At 55.4% G+C, this 19,270-nt stretch overlaps 1 protein-coding gene across 3 annotated transcripts in view; it reads left to right on the forward strand.

The window, feature by feature from the left end:
• Positions 1–19,270, forward strand: part of INPP5D (inositol polyphosphate-5-phosphatase D) — a 76,309-nt gene that overhangs the window by 33,378 nt on the left and 23,661 nt on the right. For 2 of the 3 annotated variants that reach the window (XM_075937409.1, XM_075937410.1), the window contains 6 exons: positions 3,439–3,589; positions 8,211–8,382; positions 9,884–10,024; positions 15,814–15,901; positions 16,604–16,948; positions 18,011–18,134. In XM_075937409.1, coding sequence (XP_075793524.1) covers positions 3,439–3,589; positions 8,211–8,382; positions 9,884–10,024; positions 15,814–15,901; positions 16,604–16,948; positions 18,011–18,134 — 1,021 coding nt within the window. The remainder of the gene's footprint in view (positions 1–3,438; positions 3,590–8,210; positions 8,383–9,883; positions 10,025–15,813; positions 15,902–16,603; positions 16,949–18,010; positions 18,135–19,270) is intronic. The other variant, XM_014577481.3, reaches the window with a different exon arrangement.

The raw sequence follows: 19,270 nt of genomic DNA on the forward strand, positions 1-19,270 counted from the left end.
GGGCGTCTGCGGGTGGGGGAGTTGCAGCCGTGGTGGCTGTCTGCTCTGGGGGGCTAGGAGCTGACTGTGGTGATCCGTTGCTGTGCCAGGCCCACGTTTCCCCAGCCTCGCGTTTGTGGTTGGACACTGGGTAGCCTGCAGGCGCCAGCCCTGCAGTTCCCCTTTTCCTTTTGACAGTTTTTGCTGTCTCCCTTCAGCTCGTCAGGCCGGATGCTTCGTTCTCTGCAGAAGTCTTGCTGTGAAACTCAGGGAGCACGCTCCCATCAGGGCTCTCCTCTCTGGAGCACCTCAGTGTAGGGAGCCTGCTTCCTTCTGGAACAGGGTCTGGGGGGCCAGAGCCAATGGAGGACTCTCCCCACCCCACGGTCCTCTCTTCCCTCTCCCCTTCCCCCATACTCCTGCCAGGGAAATGAGGTTGAGCACAGTGTGCCGGCTTGCCCTGCTCTGCCCCCCAGCCCGACACTCCTGCTGGGTTGAGGTGTGGGAGCACCCATTTTTCCAGGGCCCCCAACTGGCCGGGGTCCCTGGGCACAGTCCCCGTTGGCCCAGAGCCTAATCCACCACAGGCTGAGGGGTTGGTCGGGTTCTGTTGTGCAGCCCCCGGGGAGAGCCGGGAGTTACCAGAGGAGCGGAGGCTCTGGAGGCGAGGGATGGTTCGGTCTGAGGGGCACAGGGCTGCTGCCGAGTGCTTTCCACGGTTACCATGAAGACTAGGAAGTCTGGAGGAAGTGGCCTGCACTTGGCAGCTGGAGGAGCTCAGTTCGGCCCTTGCTCCTCCTATATCCCAGGCCTGGATTTGGCTCAGAGAGAGCAGCCCCTGAAGAGAGTGTTGTCGGGACCAGCGTACTTCCTGAAACACTGAGTTGCCAGGGGTGAGGCAAACAGCTAGAGCTGCGGTGGAGAGGACCGTGCTGGGGGACGATGGGATGGGGAGGAGGTGAAGGACGTAGGCAAGAGATGGAAAGTCCTAGGGTCAGCTGCAGGGCAGGGAGAGCAAGGCAGAGCCCCGGGGATGGGGAAACGCTGAGGGCTGAACAGAAGGCCATTTAGAGGGGATCTAGGAGTGCAGGGGAGGACTTGGGAGCAAGTGGAGTGGGGGAGGGCAGGAGAAAGCTTGAGGAGACCTGGAGAGTGAGGGGGACAGGAGAGAGGCTGGGTGGCAAAGCATCCCCACAGGAAGAGGGGTGGCAAAGCCTGGCCTTCCTGCGAGGCTCAGTGCTGTTTAATCTCTCAGTTAAATCCGACTGCAAGAAGAAATGGTGTGAATTCCAGGGCTGATCAGCAAGAGGAGCATTAGCCTCGCCCCACTCATGCCGGGTGCTGTTGCTATTGAGAGCTCATGTGCCCGTGTTCGCAAATCTGTCTTGCTCGTGGTCTGCCCTTGAAGCCAGCCGAACGTGACCTGATGGGAGCTGGAAATCATCTACAACACATTGGCCAGGCGCTGCCATCTGCATCAGGCCCTGCTGGGTGTCTGTGCGTGCCCCTGCTCTGCTCCAGGACGAGTGAGAACCAGGAAGGTCAGATCTTGAACAGCATTTGGATTGGTGGCTAAAATCTGGATGGTGACTCCTTTTCGTCCTTGATTGCTGCCCGTACAGAGCGGTGGAGGATTGTCACTCGCTGCACTGCCACAGGGAGCCGGTGGTTTTGTATTACTCGGTCTCAACCTGGAGGCAAAGTGGTGGGACGGCATGAATAGCGGCTGTAGTCGGGTGGCATTCCTTGGTTCATCGGCAGCTTCAAGCACAGAGAGCTGATTGTTCGGGAGCTTTGCTGCTACAGCCCCCAGACCGTGTTACCTTTGCCGTCTCTAACGCTGTGTTTTCAGACATCGGGGCCAGCGCTGCATCGTCTTTCCATGCTGGGAGCTCCAGCCAAGTACTTCTGTGCTTTTGGCAAAGTTTCAGCCACCAAGAGATTTTCTTCCCAAGTGACCTCGCACACAGTGGTGAGTAAGTGCCTCAAGAAACACGCTGTGCCCACGGTGCCTGGGTCTCCTTCGCCATGCCTCTAACAGGGGCTCTCTCAGCTCTCTTTGTGTAGGGCATGCTGAATAGGTGGCAGCAAAATGAGATCGGTGGCCCCTGCCTTCTTTCTTTGTTCCTGAATAGCAACCCAGCTTCCACAGCGGACACCTCCATAGTATTCACACCATCCAGAGCCAGAGCCTGACATCACCTTCGTCTTTGTGGGAGCAGTTTAACATTTCCTCCCAAATGCAATCAGACTTCTTGAAAACCGAGAGAAGCTTTTGGAGACCCAGCTGGCAAGCTCAACATTTGTGGTTGCTCCTCAGCAAATCAGGCCACTTGATTTAAATCCTTAACTATAGACCTGAGCTGTGTCTCCACTGGGAACATTTGGTGACAAAAGAGCTGCCAACGTGCAAAAGTCGTCACAGTGAAAAACAGTCCGAGCAGGTTTTCTGCCTCCCATTGTCGACATGTCACGGCCACGTTGCTAGCGCCTGACAGCAAAGCAATGGGGGTGAGCATCCTGCAGTGCAGTGTGGTGGGAAGGCAGAACTGATCCCTGCGCTTCTTGGGACTCTCTGGAAGCTCTCCCTGCTGAGGAATGTCCAAGCAGCACAGCCGTCTCTCCAGCCCTCCCCTGCAGTAGCTGCCTGCCTGCCACTGGGTTCCTAGCAGGGCAGAACAGGAACATTCCAATGACTTGCTCCTTGTTCCCCAAAAGGGGCAGCTCACTCAGCTGTCAGACACTTCCAGGAGCTCTGAAACGGGAGGGGCACATTCCTGCAGGGCAGCAGAGATCACAGGTTTTGTGGGATACTGGCTGAAGCCAGTTCTCTCAATAAAACAAGTGAGGCATTCAAGTGTCAGAATTTTGGCCTTAAAACTTTTAAAATGTCAGTGGTTTGCTGGCACATTTCATTTGAGCCTAACTATGCGTAGTTATGTGAATAAAGGAAGGGATACCAACAGGTACACTTGATAGTGTTCCTCTTGCAATCCAGAACAAAAATGAGGGGAGATTCCTACCAGATACAACCAAAGTATAAAAGTTGCTCTTGCTCCTTCCTCCCACTAAAAAAGAAGGCACGAGAATCAATCCTTTCAGAACTCCCACTCTTACAATCGTCGTTGCTTTGATGCCAAACACGCTTTACAATTAAACAGCAGCACAAGAGAGATCTCTTTCACGTGGCTTCCTGGAGTTGTTGAGGTTGCCGGTTTTGCTGACACGGGCTGGGGTGCGTAGGCGTATCGGTCTGTGCTTGTATTATGTGAGCTGTTCTGCATGGAAGCCTGTGGTCAGGTGGACAGTGAAAGCTGAGCTGGCTTTCTCTGGACAGGAGTAGCTGGATTTTTTTCCTCTCTCTCTGCTTTGCCTCCACTGAGGAGTAACATTTCCATGGTAGATAGGAACGATCTGCAGTAATGTTGGCCCAGCTCTGTGCTCTGTGGGTTGTTTCAGGCGTCGGAAGGCGTTCCGGTGAAGCACTTCGACAACCTGGACGAACTGATCGAGTTTTACAAGAAGGAGAACATGGGTCTGGTCTGGCACCTCAAATATCCAGTCCAACAGGAAGAGGAGGAGGCAGGAGATGAAGCAGAGGAGGATGTGGGTAAGAAATCCAAGGGAGAGGTGCATGGTCTGGGCCCTGGAATGAATCAGACTCGATGTGTGCTGGAGACGATGGGAGAATTTGCAAGGGTCTGAGGCTGTTACACTGGGACCTAGGGTCTGAGCCGCATTGCTTCCCTGTGAGCACGGCCCCACCAGCACCTCAGAGCAGTGTTAGCCTACCGTCTGCTGAAAAACAGTCTGCACCCACTCCAGCCCCTTCGTCCCCCAACACTGCGCCTCTCCCCATGCAACCTAACCCCCTGCACCCCCATTCCTGCACCCATACCCCCTCCCAGACCCTGCACCCCTTCCTCCACCCCCTCCTCCAGGTCATAACCCCCTCCCAGACCCTGCACCCCCCTCCTCCAGGTCATAACCCCCTCCCAGACCCTGCACCCCCTCCTACACCCCCTCCTCCAGGTCACAACCCCCTCCCAGACCCTGCACCCCCTCCTCCACCCCCTCCTCCAGGTCATAACCGCCTCCCAGACCCTGCACCCCCCTCCTCCAGGTCATAACCCCCTCCCAGACCCTGCACCCCCTCCTACACCCCCTCCTCCAGGTCACAACCCCCTCCCGGACCCTGCACCCCCTCCTGCTCCCCGTTGTGCAGGTCATAAGCCCCTCCCAGACCTTGCACCCCCTCCTGCACTCCTCGTCCAGGTCACAACCCTCTCCCAGACTGTGCACCCCCTCCTACACCTCCTCCTCCGGGTCATAACCCCCTCCCAGACCCTGCACCCCAATCCTCAATCCCCTTTCACAACCCAAATCCCTGCACCTCCTCCTGCACTCCTGTCCCAAGTCACAGTCCCCTTCCAGACCCTGCACTCCAGGCCTCTTTCACCCAAGCTCCCTCCCAGACCCCTAACTCCCTCCTGCACCCCAATTTCCTACCCTGAGCTCCCTCCTGCACCCATCCTCCATCCCAAACTCATGGATGAGCGCACTCTGGGATGCGGTTGTGCGACTCGGGTCTGTGCGCTGCAGCGTGGCTGCCAGAGCCATAGGTCTGAGCCGGGGCCAGGATCCCCTCGAGCTCAGGTTCAAGTGCAGTGCAGCTGGGTGAGGCGCTGAGCTGGGCCTGGCACTTGCCTCCTTTGTTGGCATTTCCATCCCCCTGCCCCTGCTGTGTGGGGCTCGAGGGGCCCACTGTTGGGCTCTGTCGCTGGGTTACCCAATGGCCGAGGGTTTTGTCCCGCACTAACGCCAGCATCAAGCAGCGGGTTGTACCGGCCGCCCCTCCCTGCTCACCGGGAAGGAGCCACAGGAGCTGCCCTTGCTGGTGTCTCGGAGAGGCCCGTGCTCCATCCCGCTTGGGCAGGGTGGAACCACACGCCGGCCATCACGGATCAGCGCCTGCGGAGGCCTGGGCCCCGGGCGCTAAGGAAGAGCAGTCCCGAGGAGAGGGGAGGGGTCACCGCGCTGCTTGGGGGCGGGTTTGCACCGCCCGGGGGGTTTCCCCTCCGAAAGAGAAGTGAGAGTGAGGTTTCCAGTGCTGGGATCCTAGTGGCTCTCTGGGTTCCACACAGAGCGGACCAGCAGCATCTTGACTCACCATTTCTTCTGTTCGAATAGCCTGACTCATCACAATCTCGACTTTCCACGGGACTGTGTGCCCTCAGAAACTCCCTGCTTACACAGCTCCTGAGCAGGCAGGGTCCCAGGGTTCCCAGCAGAGACTGAACCCAGGGGCCTGAGTCCCTGGCTACTGGGACCCCATGAAAGCCTAGAGCAGGGGTGGGGAACCTCTGGCCCATGAGCTGACTATGGCCTGCAGCATGTCTCTGTGCCGTGGGTTAACACCCCCTCCCCCCAGCATGTCTCTGTGGCCCCCAGGTGCAGGGGAGATCCGGGAAACTTCACATGCTGCCCCGCCCCCAGCACCAGCTCTTCAGCTCCCATTGGCTGGGAATCACAGCCCATGGGAGCTGCGGGGGCGGTACCTAGGGACAGGACATGGTGGCTGCTTCCAAGAGCAGTGCAGGGTCAGGGCAGGCAGGGAGCCTGCATAAGCCCTGCTGGGCTGCTGATGGGAACAACCTGAGTTAAGTGCTGCCTAGTGGAGTCTGCACCCCAAATCCCCTGCCTCAGGTCAGAAACCCCCTCCCACGCCCTAACTCCCTCTGAGACCCTGCCTGCACCCGAACCCCCATCAGAACCCCCATCAGAACCCCCTCGCACACCCTAATTCCCTCTTAGACCTTGCCTGCACCCCCGTCAGAACCCCCTCCTACACCCTAACTCCCTCCGAGACCTCGCCAGCACCCCCACCCTGAACCCCATCAGAACCCCCTCCCACACCCTAACTCCCTCTGAGACCCTGCCTGCACCCCCACCCTGAACCCCATCAGAACCCCCTCCCACACCCTAACTCTCTCCGAGACCTCGCCAGCACCCCCACCCTGAACCCCATCAGAACCCCCTCCCACACCCTAACTCCCTCCGAGACCGTCTGCACCCCCGCCCGGAACCGGCAGCCCCAGGTTCCCTGCCTCCCACACTCTAACTCTCCCAGAGCTCACACTCCGAATTCCCACCCCGAACTCGCAGCCCCAGGTCAGAACTTTCTCCTGCTCCCTAATTCCCTCCCACACCCCTGCCCCAGCCCTGAGCCCCCTCCCGTACCCCAAACCCGTCAGCCTCACCCCCGAGCCCACGCCTGCCTCCTGAGTCCTCCCCCTCCCCCGCACTCAACCCCCTGCCCCAGTCTGCGCCCTCCTCCTGCCCTCGGGCCCTCTCATTTCTGGCCTCACCCCAACCCGCTGTGCCTCCCCTGGGGGCTGGAGCCATGAGCACTAGCTCACCCCACTGTGGGGAAGCCCCAAGCCTCTGCCCCCCTCCAGGGTTGTGCGTGGCCCACAACTGATTTTTTCTGTGGGTCAATGGCCCCTGACAGAAGAAGGGTTCCCCACACGGGCCTAGGGGATTCTCTACATTTCATCGTCTCCCGTCCCTGTGGTGTCGCGGCACCAAGGCGCTGATCTGGCGGCAGCCCCCCTCAGGCACGGCGATGCTCCTTAGCTCTCTCCCTTTGTGAGTCAGGGAGTGCAGAGGAGCTATGGGCCGCTCAGGAACCAGCCCTGCTAAGTACAAGCCAGGGCTGCCTGCACTCCACAGAGACGGGGAGTGTCAGCCGCTACAGCCACTTCCCACCAACAGACAGAGCCCTGGGGAACGGAGTGGCACGGCTTGGCCAGAGGGGGCCCGGGTTAAAGTGGGGAGTGGAGGGAGTTTTCAGCTCCCCATGCCCCTTGTCAAGCGAAGCAGCTCAGGGTACTGTACAGCAGCCCACCCCTACCCACAGACATATCAGTCAGGGGCCACACACCAGTGAGAAGCGGCAAAAAACCCCAAACCAAACCACAACCAAAACAACCCCCCCACATCCTCACTGACGTGACCCCAACGGAGGAGGAGAAAGGCATGCCCCACATTCCCCTCGCACACCAGAGCCTGGGGAGCCGCAGACTAGCAGACGTTGTGTGCCCCACCCCATGGGGCAGCAAGGGGGCTGGAGCACCAGCACGGGCTTCCTAATGCTGGGGGTCCCTGAGCCTTGGGGGGCCAGATCCAGGCAAGCCAGGGGCTGCATCTGGCCCCCGGGCTGAAGGTGCCCCCTCCCTGCTCTAAGGGGGTGTACACACTACAGAGGAAGGTCCAAGCTGCCGCTATCAATCTTCTAGGGTGCAAATTAGCAGTCTAGTTAAAAGGGCTAATTTGAAGTGAGGGACACGCTGGTCGATACCAATGACCCTGCTTTCATGAGGAGTAAGGGACGTCGAAGGGAGCGTGTTCTTCCTTCCACTTCCTGCAGTGTAGACAGCGCCAAAAGCCGAGTTCAGCCGACGGTGTGAGAGGACTTCTCCTTGTTTGTGAATGGGGGCTTGATTTGCAGTTAGCTTTCATGATTATTTCCTTTCTCTGGACAGATCTGCTCGTTTGAGTTGCCTGTTTAGACTCTCCCCACCGTGCTGTGATGGAGATGTAGGGATTCAAACACTAGAGTTTTGACAGTGTAGAAGCTTCTAAGCATGTCAGCGCCCAGCACTTTTTCTGTTAAGACCTAGGGTGGAGAGAACTAAACCCCTTTAACCTGAAGTAGGTTCAGTCACGGTGGCCTGAAGTTAAATCCTTGTGTCTGTCTGCGTGTTTGGCTGAGACATAGCCCCCGTACATCTCCCTCTCCTGCCCAGCTCCTGGGCACTCTCCCACTCCACTGAAGACACATGAACAATAAAGGTAGATAACCATGTGGCAGCACATGCACATTTTCATAGCACTGCGCAAATATGAATCGGTCTTCAGGAAATGTAAGTTAAGTGACTTGACCAAGTCTACTCTGCAAGCCAGTGCCAAAGCCTGGGGTTATTGCTTCTGAGTTCACAGCCCCCAGTTCTACCCACTACATCGCATCATTGAGTTCAGTGGGGACAGGGTTGGGCCTGTATCAATATCAAGGGCTGGTCTGATGACATTCAGATCTTTTCAGCTTGTCAGCTGGAGGCAGTTCATCTGGATGGGTTTTGCACTGACTGCTACTGGGATGCAGACTCAATGGGAGGCAAGAGGCTAAGGCCAGTTGCCAAATTTACTTTGTTTCCCTTCTTTCATGTCAGACCCTGTACCAACCCCACCCGTACTACCTCCCCGACCCCCCCTGCCAGCGCTCCTGACGTGCGAGACCAAAGAAGCCTCTCCTCCGAATGACAACTGCAAGGTGGCAGACATCAACAAACTCTCCCTTTCGGAGACGCTGCTTCAGCGGCTGCAGAACCAGGATACCAGCAGGTGAGCGCTGGCAAGTCACTGCCCCCTCGTCCCCTCAGAAACATGGACAGACAGGCAGTAACCAGCAGGGCCGTCCCTTGGGGGGCACAGGGCCTGGGGCAACCTCCCCCAATGTCCCAGGCATGGGGCCCGGGACAGACCATCAGCTCCACCCCCACCGTGCCCCTTCCCAGCAATGCTCCACCCCCTGAGCCCCCATGCGACATAAGCCGGGGGACTACCAGGGGCCGAGCAGGCTGCTGGGCCGCTCCAGCTCCCACTGCTGTGCTGACTGCAGGGGGAAGTGCAGGTTGACCCCTGCTGCTGCCCCACGCCAGGCCCACCCATAGGATGGCTGAAGACCCCCAAATTGTGGGGTGTGGGGCAGGACAGCTCTGATAACCAGGACAGTAGAATCGACGCCTAGCCCCTCCCTCTGGGGTGCGTGTGGCCACGGTGTCACTGGAATCAGCGCTCTGATGTGGAAGGGGAGAGAGAAGGATGCGGGGCCTGTATCTAATCTCACCTTCTTTGTCCCCCACTGTGACTCCCTGGAGGTCGGAATCGGGACCTTAGTCTCTTAGCCATTAAAGCGACACAGTGGCTGCTCCCTAAGGTCGTGCGCGTGCTCTGGCACGGAAGGAGTGTTCTCCTGAGCGGTAAATCCAGGTTCCTGCCTGCCCCGAGGACAGGTTCCCTGCCATACAGTGTGATAATGTCAGAGAGGCCAGGCTCGTAACCAAGGGTATCAATCGCAGAGATGTTAATAGAGATTATGGGCCAGATCCTTAACATGTGCAAATGGACAAGTCTTGGAGTTAAAAACCCAGGGGATGTTGTTTGTGGCGGGGGCGGGGGCTCATGTTCCCGCCACAGGAAGCTAGTGGGGTGTGCTGCTGGGGGGGCAGGAGGGGGTTGGATGGCCGACTGGCAGGCTAGGCAGGTGGCAGGTGGAGAGAGCTCTGCTTTGATTGGCTGCCCTCGCTGTTCCTTCTGGCTTGTTGGAGAAGAGCAGCCAGTCAGAACTTTCTGCGCTTGCCAAGGCATGAAACAGCCAGGAGACTTTGGCTGCTTCATCCCTCGGCATGGAGAGGTGTCAGTCCCCACCCAGCTGGAGCCTCCAGCCCAGCCCGCAGCTTTCAGTCTCTAGCCAGGCCTTGTCTGAGGCAGACGCTTCAAAGGAGTCAGCCACGGAGACATGACTGAAGGTCCTGGCTCCCCCAGCACTCCTCGGCTTCCAGCCCCCCCGGCTTTCCCCCACACCCCAACCTGCCTGACACCTACTGACCCCCTCCACCACAGCAGGCCCTTCTCTCCTGTACCAAAGCAGCATTCGCCCTAGTGCCGTGGGAAACATGCCTCTCCCCCGCCATGCAGAAGGAATATTGCCACCGCAGAACAAGGTGTGCGGCACAAGAGCGTGTCGCTGTGACGGTTTCCGCCTCCATCGACACTCAGCGGCCTGCAGGTGGGGGACGGCAGCGGGGAAGCCGGTTCCCTTACCCGCGTCACTCTTTTCCAGTGTTTCTGAGGAACACCTGAAGATCATCCAGGATTATCTGCGAGTTCACATCACCAGCGATATCGAGATAGTGCAGACAGGCTCCGGCAATCTCCCCCAGCTGAAGAAACTACTCACAACGCTCTGCAAAGGGCTCTTCAGGTAACCGGAGGCTCATTGTCAGAGAAGCCAAGGTAATGTCACGGCACGGTCCTCAAAGGCAGGTGCCATTTGAATTGTGAACCCAGATCTCCAGCCCAGTAAAACTGCTTGTCCTTAAAAACGGGTAGCAAGACAGTGGTCTTGTGTCCTGTGGGGGTCAAAGGCTAGGAGCCAGATGCTCCGGAGAGGCTGAGATGTTTTACACCTGAGGGCCTAGCCCTGGGCATTAAATCTGCTTGAAAGACACAGCTGCAGCAGGTCAGATTTCCCTGTGGGTAATAATAGAGGGGTGTTTGTTTACACTTTAAGAAACAAAGCCAAAATGCATTCAAGGATTAGCTGACTGGTTTAGGGACGGCCGTAATCGGCACCTCCCGTATTGCTGAGCGGCTCTAAACCCGACTGCGGTGTGAGTTACAGCCGTGAGAACATGGCGAGCCCCTCCTGAAATCGGGGAATGCAGCCCCGGGGGAGTGAGCAGAGAAACAGGCTCCTGCTATAATGGATTCCCCGACTGATCCCTACGAAGCAAAAGCTCAGGTGCCCCTGCTGGTAAGGATCTGATTGCTGCTCCAGCTTCCTCCCTGCTCTGAAACAAACAAGGGATTCAGGTCTCCACTCCCAGGAGACCCGCTGGATGCCTGACCATCCACAGAGAGGCATCCATCCTCCAGGCTGGCTCAGGGGCCCAACATCACCCTTTCCCACACCAGCTCCTTGGCATCTGGGCTCCCGTGGAGCAGTCTGGAGGAGTTCTGCCCTCCAGTCACTGGCGCAGAGTTACTACTGATCCACGGAGCTCCGGCTTGGGAATGGAATTCCCAACAGAGCTAGTGGGCAGGGCAGGGGACAGATCTGCAGCTGGTGTAAATGGGTGTGGTCCAGCTGAAGTGTCTGGAGTTATTCCAGTGACCCCGGCTGAGGATTTGGCTCAGTGTGATTTTCCAGGGAGGTCTGGAAGGGCTGGGTATGATGCTGCACAACCTACACTTCCTTTTCTGTGCCCCCTCAGCTGGGTTTCAGTTCTCTCCGACCATGGCGGGGAAGGTCCCATGTGCTCAGTATTAGCAGTCCCTGGAAAATGGGCCAACAATCATGCCTGAGTCTTTTCCGTCGCTAGCCTGTCTCAGATGGGGCCATGCTGTTATTTCAAAGAAGGCCAGGCGCTATGGGGTGCAGGCTGGCGCTTCACAGAAGGGAGCTCTCATGCACCTCGGCTCTGTGCTTATTGGGGTTTTTATACCCCTCGTCATTCTTAAAGGGAATTAGAAAGTCTTCAGAAAGAAACCCTACCCATATCACATTTTCTCAAGCCTCAAGGCTGCTCTTCAGCATCCCTTTCAATTCTGCAGTGAGACATCCCAGAAAATCTTGTGCCTGCCTCAAATATAACAGAGCCAAATTCTCTACTGGTGAAAGTCCATTGATGTAAGAGGAGTTGCACCCACAGACAAGTAGCCCCACCTTCCTCCCCTTCTTTAGCAGCATATATTTATGGATTAAGCCATTGTTATCCTGGGAACTAATGACATCTAGATAACATTGGTCTAACTTGGCAGATTTTCAAAGACCTGTGCAATAGGTGAGAAATTCTTTTCATGGGCAATACTTCACAGCACGGAGATGGCTAATTATACGCATAATTGCCCCATTTGCAGATGCAGTTTCCATATGGAAATGCTGGATTCTTTCTTATGGAGGGGGCCTAATCCAAAATCTAATGACGTCAATAGAAAAACTCCCACTGATTTCAATGGGCTTTGGATGATGTTCTGGTCACGTACACGGTTTGTGTTGTTCAAATAATGAGAGGCTTTCAAAACCAGCCCATTGCTGTTTGAAAAAGGAATCGATTTGATACCTCCCATCCAATTCCTTCTCCCTCCTGCACTTTCCTGCCAAAATTGGTACCAGTAATCTTGGTATCTTTTCATTTTGGTGGATTTGCCGTCTCAATTCTCCTGTGAATGCCTAATAACTTTAGGCTATTTCTCCTGCCTTTCTCTTCCAGATCAATCAGCTTTCTCTAAATACATCTCTCTCCTGTAGATCAGATTTTCTTAGGAGTGGTGCTAGCCTAGCACTCCCCCGTACCGTAATTAACTCATTTTCAGTTACCTGGACACTTAGTTGCTTTATGTGGCTCCCTTAATCTCTGTAGTAACTTGCAGCTTCTCAAGCTGCTGCAAATTTAATGTATTCAGTGGAATTACTTAATTTTAGGATTCGTTCGCCTCATCTTCCTTCCCAGTGGCACTGAGGGATTCAGCCTGAAATCTGCAGCTTGTTCTCAGGCTGCTTCTCAGACATCTGTGTTTTCCCTTTCTTAACTGGATTTGGGACCTTTTCTTGTTTTCACAAAGCCTGAGGGGAGGGGGAAATTGCCAGTCACTGACTGCATCGGCACTTGTGCCCCATCTTTGGCAGCCTGACGTCCCTCCCCAGCCCGGGATGCGGGAGGCGATATCTTTGACTGGAACAGCTTTGCTAGTGGAAGAGGCAAGCTTTGGAGTTGGCACGGCTCTGCTCAGGTGACCCAAAGGGGAGTTCTTTGTAAGCCCAAAGGCTTATCTCTTACACCAGCCCCAGTTGGTCAGGTAAAAGATATCACCTCCCCCACCTTGTCTCGCTAATGTCATGGACCAACATAGCGACAGCAACCCTGCACATAGCCCCGGTGAGAGCCGTTGTCAGACCCCACGTGCCCTGCAGTTGGTGTAAAGGCTGAGAACTTGTCTTTCATGTCCACTAGCTGACAGCTGCCTGTCCTGGCACATGCTGTGGGTAAACTGTGACGGCAAATGTTAGCACAAAGGAAAGGGAAAGGGGCGTTTTCTGGAACTGTGTGTCTGTCATGACGGTGGGGAGGAGGGGAGGAGATGGTTGCTCACAGCTCTGTGATGGGCAGAGCTGGGCTAGCTGTTCCCTGAGGAGGAGCAGGGAAGAGCTTCAGGGTACCTTTTGGGCCCCCAATTCCTCTGCTGCTCCACAAAGGGGAAGCCCCTGGCACGAATAAGAGCAGCCTGAAGGTGGTTTTTAGCTGCACCAATTGCTACTGGCCTCCAGGGTCTCCAGGCTGTGAGAGTGCCTAGACCTGGTTCTCTACCTCCGGAGCTTGGGAGGGGCTGTATAAGCAGGGGCAGGGAGGTGGCTGAACTTCTCCCAGAGATTTCCCTAGTCAGGGGGAGTCCTCGCTTTAGGGGGACTTGTAGGTAATGTTTGCGCCAGCCCAGCCACGGAGCTTCCTGTCGATGCGCGGGGAGATGTTCCTCCTTCAGAATTCCTGAGAGGGCCTGGGGGGACAAATATCACTGGCTGTATGACGGGTGAGCCGTGCAGCCTGCGGCTGTTTCAGGCAGTCACTCCATAATCCACCACATGGCCAGCTGTTCCTGCTCTCTGGTTGCATGACTCCCCCATGGACCACTTACGATGGCCACTCCGACACTTCTGGCACCACTTCTTATGCAAATACAGATGGACACACGTGCTCCTGGCACTTCCTGTACAAAGTTCTCATGAATAACCCTTTACTCACACAGCTGTTCAAAGGAAGAAAGTAAAAGAGGTGTGAATGCAATTAAAAACCACCTTGTGGTTTGGCTGAGCACAGATGCCAGTAAATACCTTGCTGCATTCCTCCCCCGGTGCTACAGCAACCTAGGCTTTATGCTAAAGAGCCTCAGAATGGGCCATCCTCCGGTAAGAAAGGACCAAGTGGCAGGTTTTCTGTGGTTGCTGCTGTTAAGAACTGCCTGGCCTGTGCTGCGCATCCCGTCACAGTAGAGCTATTGTCATCGTTTCCAGTCAGCTTGTCTGGTAGAACTTTCCTTGGTGCTTCCAATCCCACCTCTTTGCTCACAGGGCCTGGACCAGAGTCCACTGACATTCATGGGAGACTTTGGGAGGTTAGGAGAACAGAAAAGTTTGAGGCAGAACAGTTTTGTGGCGCAGAACTGAGAGCCTAGGACAGGGGTCTCCAGCCTTTTTAAGCACAAGGTCACTTTTTGAATTTGTCAATCCAGGATCTACTACCTCAAACCCAAATACCCCTGCCCCGCCCCTTCGCCGAGGCCCCGCCCTCCTCACTCCGTGACGATAGGGTACAGAAGAGGAGGACATCAGCACCTCCCTGCCTCTGTCTCCCCAACCCTGCACAACAAGCAGGAGGCTCCCAGGGTACAGCTGTGGGCAGGAGCAGCAGAGCAGTGTGGGGAGGGGAAGCTGAAGAGCTGGCACTTGACAGCCTCCCAGCCAAACCAGTCAGGATCCCTTGTCAGAGGCTCCAGGATCTACCAGTAGATCCTGATCTACTGGTTGGTGACCGCTGACCTAGGAGGGCTGGACTCCCAGTTCCACCACAGATTTCCTGCATGACCCTGGCAAGTCTCTTCGTCTGAAATGTTAAGTTTGGGGGGGTCTACCTTAGGCACCTAAATTAGTAGCTAGGTTTTCAGAGACTGCAGGGCCCCACCATCACGCCTTGCCCAGAGAACCAGATGGAAAAACTGGTGCATTGGTACCTATGAAAGTGAGGGAACTTGTTAGTCCTGGTCACTGATTAGGGACAATGCTGCATTGTTCTCCAGGTTCACCTGGACCTGCAGGACCGACTGCTCTTGTAGTGTTAAGTCTGGTCAGTAGCAGAGTCTCCTTTGGGCCAAATTCATATCATGGGGTATGTCTACACTGCCACCCTAGTTCGAACTAGGGTGGCTAATGTAGGCATTCAAAGTTGCAAATATCCCGGGCTTCATTTGCATCTTGCCGGGCGCCGCCATTTTTAAATCCCCCTTAGTGCGGACTCCGTGCCCGCGGCTACACGCGACATGGAGTAGGTAGTTCGAATTAGGCTCTCTAATTCAAACTACCGTTACTCCTCGTGGAACGAGGTGTACCAGTAGTTTGAATTAGAGAGTCTAATTCGAACTACCTACTCGCGTGTAGCCATGGGCACGGAGTCCGCACTAAGGGGGATTTTAAAATGGCGGCGCCCGGCAAGATGCAAATGAAGCCCGGGATATTTAAATCCCGGCCTTCATTTGCAACTTCAAATGCCTACATTAGCCACCCTAGTTCGAACTAGGGTGGCAGTGTAGACATACCCATGGTTTTGTGGTGGGCAAGCGTTCTCAGGGACCACAGCTGAGCTCACTAACTTAATTTCATTCACACCCCCTGCTCTGAATTCAGGAGATTAAAAGCAGGTTCATGTCCCCTCCCCCCCAGTTCCACTTGTCCCCTTAGTGCGTTTGTTGCAAAATAGATGGTTGGATTTGCTCCTTCACTGGTGGGACAGTGCTGCCTCTGTTTCCAGAGTCCTGCTGTTGCTCGTGCATTGGTCGACAATCTCACCCTGCTGCCCTGTGCTGGTCTTGCAGGGTTGGCACTGACCTCACAGGGCACGGGTACCAAGCAGTCAGAGGTGTGACGACTGCGGCTCCGGTTGGGATACCCACACTAGCTTTAGTCCATAAATAGCAGCACTGGCAAGGGCTTCAGCATGGGCTGGGGCAGCTTGCTGAGGACCTCGGGGGTATATTCACATTGATGCCTGGGCCACTACAGCCTCAGGGCTATTTTTAGCTGCACTAGCTGGATTCAAGCTTGCATGATTCTCTCTTCCCATGCCTCAGACATGCGCCTAAACCCCGCCTTGACTCCAGGCATGAGGGACGGGTTTTGTACTGATTTATTTGGACAGCTTTAGCCTCTTTTTGTTGCCCCACGTGACCCAGGTCCCCCCCCCCAATCCTGTAATGACCTTTGACGTGTCTTTGTGTTCTCAGCGAGGCTTCTCGGGCACTCCCGTCCCTGGAGTCCCTCCAGAAGGTGTTTGACCAGCAGCTGCCCCCTGGTATCCATCAGCGTCCTCAAGTAAGCTCTGGGGAAAGGCAGCCCAGGAGGAGTGATAGTGTCTGTCAGGCTCAGACGTGGGGCAGGGAGGCTTTTGGTGCTTGGGACGCCACAAGGGTTGTGAATTTAGCTGCTCAGTTAACACTTTTGTTCTCTTTGGGCTGCTTCTGGCTGCAGAGCACCAGGCACACAGTGAGTTAGCCACAGATTCAGCTAACTCGTAGTCTCCTCCGCCCTCTCCCATCCCTGGTCCCGAATCTCCAACCCCCTCAGCCTGTCACCCCGGATTGCAGATTTGCCCTTCCATCAGCTTAACTCCTCCGGATGGGCAGTGTCGTTTTGTGACTCATCCTTCCCTCCTTCCACCTCACACCTGCATCCAGCCACTTCCGTGCCGCATGCCAGAAAACCAGAAGTCCAAGCTGCATGTTCAACCCACGGCCCAGTAACACAGATCTGTCTTTCTGTCACCAACCCCCCAACTCCTCCACATGCCCAGCCTCCTCTGGCCCGTGCACCAAGTTTGCAAGTGTCTCCTCCCACCAGTCCAGCTCTCCTGCCTGTTCAGTCCCATTCTGTGCTGAGGTGCATCATTAGACTGGGGTGGCGTGAAACTCGTTGCTGCTAGCTGGTGTGACAGGCAGGGCTGTGAACTCTGAGCTTTTCCGGGCCTGGGACTCACAGTTCTCTCTCTTTCTTCTTTTTTAATGCTGTTGTTACCAGTTGCTTGGGGAAGCCAGTCCAGCCAATGTTGTGCAGAAGCTCAATCAGCTGATCTTTTTGCTGTCCTCGGTTGAAGAAAAGGTAGAGACGTATAACTATCTCGTGTGCCCTCTTCATCTGCTTCTGGCTTTGTTTATGCGCCGTTCATCAGCGGTGAAACCCACCTCTCCGATGAGAATTCTCCTGCAATGCCGTTATTACTCCCTTCTCTGGTCCCCTTCCAGTGACGTGGGGAGTCACCAAACACATATCCAAATGCATGACTTTTTGCAGGTGAAAACACTGTTGATCGAAGGACCCGATTCAACGCATCGGCGTTCTCTCATCCCGCCTGTAACCTTTGAGGTAAATGGACTTTGTCAGCAATGCGCAGAGTACTACAGAAGAACACAGCGAATGTAGGGATGTCTCAGCATGTTACATTTCTGGATACTGTCCTCTATTCGAGTAAAGACTCGAAGATTTACCCAGCGTTGCTCAGGTCCTACAGGGGTGGGGGTACAGGGAGTGCAGGAGTCAGGGCAGGGGCTTGGGGATGTGGGGGCCTCAGGGCAGGAGGCTAGCGGTGTAAGGGGTCACAGGAGTCAGGGTTGGGGTGAGGAGGGGCTCAGGGTAGGAGCTGGGGATATGTGGGGTTTAGGAGTCAGGACTGGGGGTGAAGAGGGACTCAGGCCAGGGTTTGGGAGGTGCAGGAATCAGAGCAGGGGATGTGGGGCTCAGGGCAGAGGATGGGGGTTCAGGAGTCAGGGCAGGGAGTTGGGTGGTGTTGGGGGCTCAGCCAGGGGGTGGAAGGCTCAGAGCAGGTGTGGGGTCTCAAGGAAAGGGGGTAGCCAGCAGCACGCCCTGAGGCCAGCATGGGGCATTGGGGGCTGCACAGCCGAGCTGCTGGCTGCTCCCCAGGGCCGGCCTGAGCTGCAGGGGCCGCATGTTGGACAGGGGTCATTCTGGGGTATAACTGTCCCTGCTATCACAGCCCTCCCTTTCCATCTGATGAGGAACAATCCCATTCCAGACACATCCCATTGTGCAGGCTCAACCAAACCCTGAGCTTGCTTTCATTTATGATATGAGGAAGCTACCTACCAAATGTGCTGGTCCTGGCTCCTACTGTTTGGGAGGAGTTCTTGGACAAACAGACTCACAGATGGGTGGACGGACACACAGACAGACGGCTGCACAAACGCTCTCCAATATATAGCAGACAATACAGTTAGATCTCAATGCCTGTAGACCCCTGATGCTCTAGGTACCCTAGCAGGGGACATGTCTTCAAGCTCTCTGTTCAGAGTGATGTGATGGAGTCAGGCCAGGCAGCTGTTCCTCTGTGGATTTAGATATTGCTTTTCCTGTACAAGTGACGGAGGTTTAGAAAAATGACTTATGCAAAAACTTGCCCTTCTTCAATAGGTGAAAGCAGATTCCCTAGGAATTTCCTCGAAAATACAGTTCAAAGTTGATGTGGAGACGGGGAAATTGATTATCAAGAAATCAAAGGATGGTCCTGAAGACAAGTTCTATACCCATAATAAAAGTAAGTTGCCCGGGGTCATAAATATTGGGGGAGTTCCCCTGGATACCCATGGGAATTTTTCATTGACTTCAGTGGGAGCAAAGTTTGGTCCAATGTGCAAATCAGTCTGTTATGCTGAGCGTATTGTTCTACTGCAAGGCACTAGGAACCCGAGATCGCTTGTCTCCAAGGCAGTTTTCAGCAAATGGAAGCCAATGCTGCGGTAAATGGCTCTTTCTGGGTATGTCTACACTACCCCGCTAGTTCGAACTAGCGGGGGTAATGTAGTCATCCGCAGTTGCAAATGAAGCCCGGGATTTGAATTTCCCGGGCTTCATTTGCATGAAGCTGGCCGGCGCCATTTTTAAATGCCGGCTAGTTCGGACCCCGTGCCGCGCGGCTACACGCAGCACGGACTAGCTAATTTGGATTAGGCTTCTAATCTGAACTAGCTGTACACCTCGTTCCACGAGGCAGAGATGCAGCGCGGCTGGCGGAAGGATGTTTCCATTGGCCTGGCTGCTGTCACTCGCGGAGGTAGAGTTCCTACAGTGATGGGACGCCCGCTTTTGTCACTGTCACCTGTGCAGTGCCATAACTCTGCCGCTGTAGCGTCTGCAGGGTGGTCATGGAGGTTGTGTCCTGTGAAGGCCTGCGTTAACGGTTCGCTTTATCCCTGGGGAGGGCCCTGCTCACGTACTGGCTGACAGATTTTCAATAGGGGAAAAGTTCTTTTTCTAATTCCCCTCTGGACTCTACCTCGAAACACCGCAGCGATTAGCAGGGCAGCACTGTCTACTGAGGCTCCATCCACACTAGGAAAAAGACCCATCGCTGCCCCTAGTTGTGAGCAAAACCTCTCCCTCTGATTTCACAGCTGGGGTTGAGAATTGCTTAACTGCTGATCAGTGTTCTCTGTAAGCGGCTACCCAAGAGGGATCAAGGGCTACCAGGCTAATTAGAAGAGCACCCACTGGCAGCATCCTGTGTTTCTATGGGGGTGCACATCCATACGTGTCTCAGTGCACATAAATATTTATTCTGCACATGGCTGGAAAAAATTAGAGGGCGCATTGCTGCTGATCTACATGGGACCAAGCCGTCTTCACCATCAGATCAGCTGCCACCTCCCCTTCCACATATGCTCAGAGGAAGGA

The sequence above is a fragment of the Pelodiscus sinensis genome, chromosome 10, assembly GCF_049634645.1.
Source record: "Pelodiscus sinensis isolate JC-2024 chromosome 10, ASM4963464v1, whole genome shotgun sequence".
NCBI lineage: Eukaryota > Metazoa > Chordata > Testudines > Trionychidae > Pelodiscus > Pelodiscus sinensis.